This window comes from Nuphar pumila, chromosome 5, assembly GCF_984573655.1.
Source record: "Nuphar pumila chromosome 5, dmNupPumi1.hap1.1, whole genome shotgun sequence".
Taxonomy (NCBI): domain Eukaryota; kingdom Viridiplantae; phylum Streptophyta; class Magnoliopsida; order Nymphaeales; family Nymphaeaceae; genus Nuphar; species Nuphar pumila.
The window spans coordinates 32,037,262-32,047,827 of record NC_143253.1 but is presented as its reverse complement, the minus strand read 5'-3'; the positions used below and the strand labels follow the sequence as shown (position 1 = coordinate 32,047,827).

The window sequence follows — 10,566 nt, the reverse complement described above, 5'->3', positions numbered from 1 at the left end:
CAAGGTTGGAATAACATATGATGCTACAAATAATTAATTTATCTGATTAGCCTTGGATCTCAAATCCTAAAGACTGAGGTCTCGTAGATATTGGAAACCCTTTTAGCTTTTATTTGGGAGCTGGTGTTGAAGAAGAGATGAGGCTAAAAAATTACTCATCTTACCGAGGTGGTATCCCATGTGGTAAGCCAGGTCCTGTGTCAAGCTGAAGGACCAAGTTCGAATTCCTCTGTCACATGGGGCTTAAGAGGGTCGGAGTAACCCCAGCTTGCCTTCAAAAAAAAAACAAAACAAAAGAAAATAACACATCTTTACTCCCAACCCTATTTTTATCTCCCAAAACAGTGTTCCCGAACACCAATAAAGGTAGGTGATAATAATTACACTTATTAAATACCATCTCACTCTCATGCTTTCCATCTGGCTCCAAACACAGCCTTAAATGCATGGATCTCTGGCCGGACAGTGGAAAAAAAGGGTTGGCCCAAAGATCATAGTATCTGATATCTGGATATGAGATTTGAGACAGTCAAACAAACTTTTGAGTTCTATTTCCTCTCGTGATGAAGGAATAAATGAACTTGTGGTACGTGTTTTGCTTAAAGCACCTCTAGAAATATAAAAATAGCAGCATTCAGGTGGACCTATGTATTTACGCTGGTGGATCTTACCATAGTATAGTTGGTGCGCCGTCTCATTCCTAAGTATCAGAATGCATGGATGGCATTTATCATACGCTATAAGGCAGTCAACGTGTCGGCTATCCCACCCCCATCAGAGTGCACCCAAACCTACTCGAATAACAAATACTGGACAGGTTTGAAAATGAAATGTGAAATTTAATACAATATTTAAAGTAATATTTTACTTATAAAAAACGTGGGCCAAGCTGGGTGTCGTTAAACATTCCAAGAAAAAAAATGTAGTTTATTAAAACCTGAATCACATATTATTGTTTAATTCAGCATTTTAATTTCCTTAACTAGATATTTGAGTTTGAGTTGAGTCAGACACTGGACACAAACCCGATTTATCGACAGCCCTTCCCACAATTCTCACTATCCGGAGAAGGGAGGTGCAGTTGAGCAGAGTCCCTAACAAAATAAATACAAAAAGAATCACAGTAGGGTAGGTAAAGCAAGCGTTAGGCCACCTTTGTAATTGTAACCTCCCTAACTAATGGTTTGTAGCGTTAGGAAAAAGAAAAAGCAGAGCGAATGTGGGTGGTTGGAGGAGTTGCGTCTCAAGCAGAAGCGAGCAGGAGTTGATTGGGCGTCACGCGTGAGCTTTAAGGTGCAGCCTGCAGGCGACGCCAAGCAGCACAGGGTTGCTTTTGTGGTGTGGGGGAGGGAGTGTGGGATCCAACCTGGTTATGGTGAGAGGAGCTGGCCAATGACCATTCTTCAGAGGACGGTGGGGTCCGCATGGCGTGCTTGCTTCGTTGCTTTATCGTAGGGGTCCGGTACAGTAACCGCCGACAGTTCCTAGCGATAAAAACGTCGGCGGCGGACTCCCCGCTGTCATATTTATCAGGCCAGGCGGCCTCTCTCTGATCCCTCTCAAATCTGAGATAGAAAGCAACCCCTCACCGCCACTACTTTTCTTTCTTTAGACTCAGAAGCACAAGGGTAAGCCTGTCTGTCCGTGTGTGTTTAGTCTCGGGCAGACAGGTTTGTGTTTTTCTGGTTTGTTGTTGTTGTTGTTGCTGTTGTTGGGGAGGGAATAGAGATGGCCAACCAGTTTGATCGGTGGCAGAAAGATGCCTTCTTCTCTGCGGCGGAGGAGGTGCAGGAATCGGCTGATATGTATGTGTTTGTTTTGAAGCCTTTCTTTGTAGGCATTTGGAGTTTGTTTAGTTTTGGCTTGGGTATTGGAGTTGGGGAAGTCTCATATTGAGTTTCTTATTCGATTCGGTTTCTGGGCTATGTTTTGTTGGGGATGTTCTTTGGTAATTGCTCCGTTTTCTGTTTTGAGGATTGTGGGGGTCGGGCAGTTTGTATTGAACTTTTCGATTTGGTTTGTAGGGTTTGTTGTTTTTGGGGTTTCTCTTCTTATTCTTCTTCTCTCTCTCTCTCTCTCTCTCTCTATTTTACGAATGATTTAGGTGCAACCTGCGGGATTTATTTTCTTGGGTTCGCTGCTTATGTGTTGTAGCTTTTACTTTCTGCATGTCGTTGAATTACTTCGTTTCTCCTTCATCCGTATATTTGGACACGTTGCTTTCTGTATGATTTTCTGATTGGCTAAATTGGGGAGTATCTGGTTTGAATTTTGTAGATTCTTTACTTAGGCTTTTATTTATGAAGTTGGTTACTTGATTTCCCTATTTTTTGTGGTGGTTTAGAATGGAATCCGCGTATCGAATTTGGGAACGGGAGCGGAGAGAAGCGATGGCTTCGGATGATTCAGATGAATTGAGAAAGGAGCTTCATACCGCCCTTGGTACCACTAAATGGCAGGTTATTTCTGGTTGTTGTTGTTGATTTTCGATTTTTAGTCACCTTTGTTATGCTTGCGTCACCTTATGTTATCCTACTGTTTGCAAATTATTCTCTTGAATATACGATATTTCTAATGTTCAATTCAGGAAAAACATGTTTCGGTTTCTACTCTTGTTTTTTCATAATTTGGGATTTAGATTTTCAGAAAAGTCAGAAAGGAGGGAAATTCTTTCTTCTAGTTTTTTATTTCATCCATCAGTACGGTTTTGTGGGAAGATTATTTATGTTTCTCGCATTTGTAATGGAAAACTGAAGTTTCTGAAATTATTGTGGTTGCTGGAACAGTTGGAGGAGTTTGAGAGGGCTGTCAAAATGTGCCACCAAGAATGCTTTGCAGATGATATGGTTGCCAGACATAAGCAATTTGTCCTAGCAATAGAAAGTCAAGTTTCTCGTATCGAGAAGGCACTGAGGGACTCGATTGCTGAGGAAGGGAAGAAACCTTTCCGTTGGGTGCAGCTTGATAAACAAGACCGAGATGATTTAGCAATATTTCTTTCTGGAACCCCAGACACTTTTCAAGATATAAAAGAAGAAAATGCCAATCTAGGAAGTTCAACAAAAGAATCCTTGAAAGAAGATCAATATTCTATCTCTATTCCAAAGGATTATAACACCAATGGCTCTGACATCGGAGATATTCTACTTTGTAAAACTGGATTCAAACAGGGCATGTCTGTTATTGAAGATGCAAAGTTTGTTGTAGATCTAGCAGAAAACGAAATATCAAGGACGGAAGAGGTTCACTGCACTGAGGAAAGACTGACTGGACCTCGGAGAACTTGGAGTTCATTAGATATCGGTGCTTGGAAGATTGCAATTGCTGATGAAGATGCTGTGAGGAAGGCATTGGAGGCACGGCCACAGGGAAGCTTTCACTTTTGTGGCTTGCTTAGAAGCATCGAGTACAGAACCAAATTAAATTTATGTAGGAACAGCTTTAGAAAATGGAAGGTCGATTGTCACCAGGAGAATGCGGGCATATCTAGTTACCTTGATCTGAGAGTACCGCAGCGACTGAGTCAGGTGCAATCTTGTTTTTCCTTCTATAGCTGTAGTATATTCAGCTTCAAAGTTTAAAAATGGGAGTTGGCTTGGACTATGGAAGAGTTCCGGGTTGATCGTCCTGGGGTGCTTGCTTCTATGGTCTTGGGAAAGTTGAGTAGGATCCAGCTCATGTCTATCATGTCGAATCCTGTTACCCTACTTTCAAATTAGGTTTTCGTTTATTGGAGCCTGGCTATCTAATTATTCCTGTAAGGTGTCCAAAGCAAAATGATGCACCTCTGTATCTCTGGTCTTACAGCCATTACTGTCCAAGTCTGTTGAACCATATATAACTTCTCACAGTAGGCTTATAGATTTCCTGTGCCACTATGGTTTCACAGTGACTTTTTCTTAGTAGTGAACATAACCCTTAATTACTTTTTAAATTCCCTTTCATGGCATAGAATACCATTTCCTGCAGAAACCAGGTTTCCATCTCATTTCTTGTGCAGTGTCCTCAATGCTATTATGGCTGTTTGTCTAAGATGCCACTCCATGGAAAAAATTTCCCTTATTTTTTATTAGAAAGAAAAATAAAAAATCATAATGGCATGTTTTTCTCTTTTTTTTGTAATTTCTTTCCTCCTTGTTCTTTTACAAGGTGGATGATGGACTATATGTTTTGTTATTGGATTAGGGAATAAGTTTGCTCAACGAAAGGAGCAGGACTTGTCTTCATAGCTGCAGGGAGCATGTAAAAGCTTCTCATGCAAAGCAACTCCTTGGACGTGTTGAAGGATGCAGGCGACAATTGAAAAGATTACAATATTATGTTCAGTCGAATCCTTCTCTTAAATTTGCTTTGACGATTCTTCTAACTATTTTATTTATTGGTAAGTTGGGTACACCAGGTTTTTATACTGATGAGCTTACTTAGATTTAGTTTCTCGGCCATTATATACTATGATTTATTCTGCTTCTTATTTGGTATAGAAGTTTCTAGAAGCGTGAACATTTCGTAAGACGGAGTTTGCTGATACTATTTCAGGCCAGTGCTGCAAACCCAATTTCGAATTCAGTCCCTAGGAATCATGACTATACATATTAGTGTAAAAAATTGGTATAACTACAGTTTATCTGGGAAGAAAATTGGGGTATCCATTTAGGGTACAGGGACTGCATGGAACCAGACTGTTCATTGAATCTATCATTTTTACTAAGGTACTGCATTTGACGAATGAGACAGACATCCCACTATCATCCGATATGAAAGTCTACATGGAAGAGTGAAAGTTGGGAGGAAATGGGTGTGAAGACCTAGAGCCAGTAAAAGCCTTGCCGGTAAAGCTTTTACTGGTGCAATTTACATTCGCCAATGAAAAATGCTTTCACTGGTGCAGCTTTTGCACCAGTGAAACAAGTTTTCACTGGCTCAAAGTGAGAGCCAGTAATATCTTTTTACTGGCCCAATATAAGTGCCAGTAAAAACTTTTCGCTGGTGCATTTTCAGCGCCAGTGAAAAGATTGTTTTTCATGTGCAAGTTCACTGGCGCTGGACTTGCACCAGTGAAAACATTTACTAGCAGAGTCTTAGTGTCAGTAAAAACTTTTCCTGGCACACTTATTTAGTGCACTAGTAAAAGTGGCAAATATAAAAATATATAAAAATAGCTATACTTGAAGAATTAAAACTAAAACACAACATTGAAACCAGGAAATGGTAACCTCAGAAGCAATTTTTATTTATGTTGACACAAAGTATTAGTTATATGCAATGCAAATGGATTGACGGACATAGAACTTTATTAAATCTACCACAATAAACATCTTCAGAAAACCAAAACTGCATCTATAGGTGTTCATATCTCCTATTGGAGCAATGATACTATAACTGTGAAGAAGCAATTGCTGGCAAACTATAATGAAAGTATTGACAGTAAGAGCATGCAATAGCTTATGCATAGCAGCATAGGTACCGGACATTCAGAAACTAATTTGCAAACAATGATATCAGTGAAGGAAGCAACAGAGGTATTTTGCATATATCTAATAAAGATGGTGACTAATCCTACAACAATAAAACAATGATAATGTATCTGAGGGTTTTGAATGACTTCGCACTTTGATAAGAGCTGTATGAGCAGCTCTGATGCAATAATGAGACGCATCAAGGTGCCGGCTTTCATCTCTACTTGTTCCAAACACTGGTCTGATTTCATGAAGAAGATTCTTCAAAAATAATGCACATTATTGTCTCCTATTCTTCTCATTAACTGCAAAATATTTGGAATATTAGAAAAAAACTGTCAAACAGGTACATGTACATTCAAGCTCACACACACATACTTTCGAGAACATGTGTATGAATGCATGCACATGATTTTAAGAAGTTGATAGCACTACTGGATGAGATGTACTTACGAAATAAAGTGGATCTTAGGGGAAACTAAAATAATGATCCCTTTGGTTTAAGATTCTTCAATTGACGAAATTTACTTGGTTTGTCATTTTTTACAGCAGAACTACTTGCTTCTGTTAAAATGTAAAACTGTACATATATGTATATATAATAATATTATATTATTATATATATATATAAATACATTTTTAATTTCTTTCTTTTCTGTATTTTTTTTCCTTTATTTTTATTTTTTGTCTTTATGTCATCTAGTTCAGTTTGAACTAGAATGACTGTTGCTAGTCAAGTCCTGTCCAGACTTGACTAGCAATAGAGCTGTTGGACTGACACAGTCCAACAGCTCTTAATAGAGCTGTTGGACTGACACAGTCCAACAGCTCTTAATAGAGCTGTTGGACTGTGCCCAACAGCTCTATTGAGTCCTCTTTCAGCTGTGTATATAAAGGGGTGCAGCCCCTCTTGTATTTTACTCCAATGCTTCTTAAGCAATTGGTTTTTCATATCAATAAAGAATACATTTTTATTTTTATTTTGTTTCCAATTATACCCTTTTTAAGGGTTATGCTTTAGTGTCATTCTTGACACTTGCTCTTGTTAATCAAAGCTCGTGTTTCGAAGATCCCCATTTCATTTCATGGTATCAAAGCCGCGGAAGTACTAAATCTTGAGGAAAAGCTGCCTCGGTTTCCGTGCCCGTTTGCAAAAGTGTTCGCCACTTGAAGAGAAGTGTTTTATCACTTCATTGGAGAAGATTTCACATCTTGTTGTATTGTTTTTTTTTCTTTCTTTCTCATTTTCCTTCTTGTTTCTCTTCTATCCCTATTCTTTCTCTCCTTGTAATCGATGGATGACAATGATAAAGTCACCATCATGCCTATGAAACTAAGCGATACGAACTATGTAACATGGGCTTCAATCATGAAGCACCATATATGGGGAAAAGGCTTATGGGGGATTGTGGATGGTTCCGATTCGGAACCTAAGCTATCTCTTACTAAAAAGGAGGGAGATAAAGACGTCCCTCTATCGGAAGAAGAGAAAATCAAGGCTATTGCCTCATACGAGAAGAAATGGAAAGAATGGAGAATATCTCATGCGAAGATAATGTCATGGCTTATCAATAGCGTTGACATTAAAAAATGCTCAAGTCTTGCCAAATTTGATCATGCCGATAAGGCATGGGAATACCTTAAGAATATGTATTCCCTTAAAGATATTGCACACGTGTGCAACCTCCAAGAAAAAGTTCGAATGATGACACAAGGAGACAAAACTATTCGTGAATATTACAATGGGTTGTCCGAACTTTGGGAAGAACTTTCCCTTTTAGAACCAAAGTGGCATTGTGCCGAAGACATCGAGCTTCGTCAGAAACAACTCGATGTTGAACATTTTTACCAGTTTATCACTGGATTAAGGCCGGAATTTGAAACCACTAAATCGGCCCTACTTCACCGGGGAAAAATTCCTTCTATTGTTGAAACTATTGAAGAGTTAACAATGGAAGAAAATCGTCTCCGAAAAGGTTCTTTAAAAATTGAAGATGATTCCGTTTTAGCCGTGTCTAGACCAGGGAATCATGTTCGATCATATAGGCCTCCTCACTTTAACCGACAAAATGGTGACTATGATAAGAAGAAAGTTATTTGTCATCACTGTCATGAACCGGGACACTACAGGCCGCAATGTCCCAAACTTAAGGAGCTGAGAGAAAAAAGAGCTGCAATTGCTGGATCGGAGCCTAAAGATCAGGATGCACCAGTTTCCCTGGCCCAACTAATGGAGATCCTTCAGCCTCTCATCAAAGGTGCCTCTTCCTCATCTGAAGCTTCAACCGGCGCAGCAGCCTCATCTTTTTCTGATTTAGGTAAAATTTCTTGGCTTCTTGACTCTGGTGCATCTTTTCATATGACTCCAAATAATCAAAGTCTATCCAAATGTGTTAAAAATAAAACAAGTGTGTCAAAGGTCTTTACTGCTGATGGGACTTCTCTTGAAATAGAAGGAATAGGAGATTTTGAAAAAAATTATAAAACAAAAAATTTTTTTATTCCAGAAATTAGACATGTTCCCAAATTAAATTTAAATCTTTTATCTCTATCTCATTAATAGGATGCCATCTTCTTCGTTACAAAATATCACTCCCATTGAAAAACTTATGAACATTTCTCCAGACTACTCTAGATTAAGAATATTTGGGTGCAAATGTTTCATATTTACTGACAAAAATGATAAACTTTCTCCTCGTGCAATTCCCTGTGCCTTTTTAGGATATGCTGAAAACCAGAAAGGTTATAGATGTTTTGACTTCAAAAATAATAAACTATATGTGTCTAGAAATGTTTCCTTTCTTGAAAAGGAGAGCTTCTTTGATTTTAGAAAATTAAAAGACGTCACTGAGTACTCCTTTTTGCTAGATCTAACATCAACATCTGATGAATATGACCTTGATTGTAACTTTGATGATGATCCAAGAATTATTGATCTTAATGTTGAAAATGAAGAAGTTCATAGAGATACTAGTATTCAATATTCCAGGCGACAAGAGTCTAATACTCCATGTGCACTTGAGAAATATTCTAACATTCCAACTAGACAATCATCCCGAATCTCGAGGCCTCCAGAAAAGTTTGTATCATACGAGTCTTTCTCACCCACATATAGGGCAGTTATTGCATTAATTCACTCATATGAAGAACCATCCACATATTTTCAAGCAAAAAATGATATCAAATGGATAGAAGCCATGAAAGTTGAATTAGATGCACTTGAAAAGGCTTCTACATGGAATATTCAAGATCTTCCTCCAGGGAAGAAAACTATAGGATGTCGATGGGTTTATAAAATTAAAACCAAGAGTGATGGTACTCTTGAAAGATATAAAGCCCGTTTAGTAGCCAAAGGTTATGCCCAAGAATATGGGATTGATTATGAAGAAACCTTTGCTCCGGTGGCTCGTATGACTACTGTCCGAACCTTAATTGCCTTAGCTTCTATCAAAAAATGGTCTATTTTTCAAATGGATGTCAAAAATGCTTTTTTAAATGGAAAGCTAGTTGAAGAAGTATATATGGAACCCCCTCCTGGTCTAAGTATTCCTAAGGGTAAAGTCCTTCGCTTAGAAAAAACTCTTTATGGACTTAAACAAGCACCAAAAGCTTGGTATGATAGGTTTAGTCGTGTTATGATTGATATTGGTTTTCAATTCTGTTTAACTGACACTGCTTTGTTTATTAAGAATTCTGATGCAGGGATCATTGTGCTTCTTCTCTATGTGGATGATATGATCATCACCGGAAGCGATAAACAGGGAGTTGAAACAATCAAAACACTTCTTAAATCTCATTTTGAAATGACTGATTTGGGCTTGTTGAGATATTTTTTAGGCATTGAAGTTGCTTATTCTCCTAGAGGATATTTATTATCTCAGACTAAATTTGCTTTTGATATTGTTTTCAGGTCTGGTATTACTGATGATAAGAAAGTTGACACTCCAGAAGTTGTTAATGTTAAAATGAAGATTGATGATGGAGAACTTCTTGCAGACCCTACTCCTTACAGACAGCTTGTCGGGGCACTTTCCTATCTATCCATTACCAGACCAGATATAGCACATGCTGTTCATACAGCAAGTCAATTTCAACATGCTCCTACTTCTGTTCATATGGGAGTAGTCATGCGTATTATCAGATACATCAAGTCCTCTCTTTCACGAGGACTTTTCTTATCTTCCTCCTCTTCTCTTGATTTAATTGCATATACTGATGCTGATTGGGGAGGTGATCCCAATAACAGACACTCAACCACTGGCTTTTGTGTCTTTTTAGGGGAATCATTAATCTCGTGGAGGTGTAAAAAGCAGCAGAAGGTATCTCTCTCATCCACCGAAGCTGAATACAGAGCCATGGCAACCACGACCATGGAAGTAGTTTGGCTCCGACGACTGCTTGCTGACATGGGAGTTGAAGCAACAAAGGCTTCACAAATGTGTTGTGACAACAAAAGTGCGATCTACATTGCCAGTAACAGAACATTCCACGAACGCACCAAACACATCGAAATGGATTGTCACTACGTCAGAGAGGAATATCTACACGGGATAATTGATCTGCCATATGTCACTTCAGAATATCAGTTAGCAGACCTCTTTACAAAGCCTCTCGCTGCTCCCCGATTTCACTTTCTCTTAGACAAACTTTCGCTCATTGTACCGTAAGTTTGAGGGGGAGTGTTAAAATGTAAAACTGTACATATATGTATATATAATAATATTATATTATTATATATATATATATATAAATACATTTTTAATTTCTTTCTTTTCTGTATTTTTTTTCCTTTATTTTTATTTTTTGTCTTTATGTCATCTAGTTCAGTTTGAACTAGAATGACTGTTGCTAGTCAAGTCCTGTCCAGACTTGACTAGCAATAGAGCTGTTGGACTGACACAGTCCAACAGCTCTTAATAGAGCTGTTGGACTGACACATTCCAACAGCTCTAAATAGAGCTGTTGGACTGTGCCCAACAGCTCTATTGAGTCCTCTTTCAGCTGTGTATATAAAGGGGTGCAGCCCCTCTTGTATTTTACTCCAATGCTTCTTAAGCAATTGGTTTTTCATATCAATAAAGAATACATTTTTATTTTTATTTTGTTTCCA

General features: G+C 38.3%; 1 protein-coding gene across 3 annotated transcripts in view; it reads left to right on the top strand.

Moving 5' to 3' along the window:
- Positions 1 to 1,293: 1,293 nt before the first annotated feature.
- LOC149837302 (uncharacterized) overlaps positions 1,294 to 10,566 on the top strand; it is a 32,805-nt gene continuing 23,532 nt past the window's right edge. For 2 of the 3 annotated variants that reach the window (XM_090007326.1, XM_090007327.1), the window contains exons 1-4: positions 1,294 to 1,805; positions 2,345 to 2,459; positions 2,787 to 3,527; positions 4,186 to 4,381. In XM_090007326.1, coding sequence (XP_089863452.1) covers positions 1,729 to 1,805; positions 2,345 to 2,459; positions 2,787 to 3,527; positions 4,186 to 4,381 — 1,129 coding nt within the window. In that variant the 5' untranslated portion in view covers positions 1,294 to 1,728. Of the gene's footprint in view, positions 1,806 to 2,344; positions 2,460 to 2,786; positions 3,528 to 4,185; positions 4,382 to 9,366; positions 9,545 to 10,566 lie in introns of those variants that run through there. The other variant, XM_090007325.1, reaches the window with a different exon arrangement.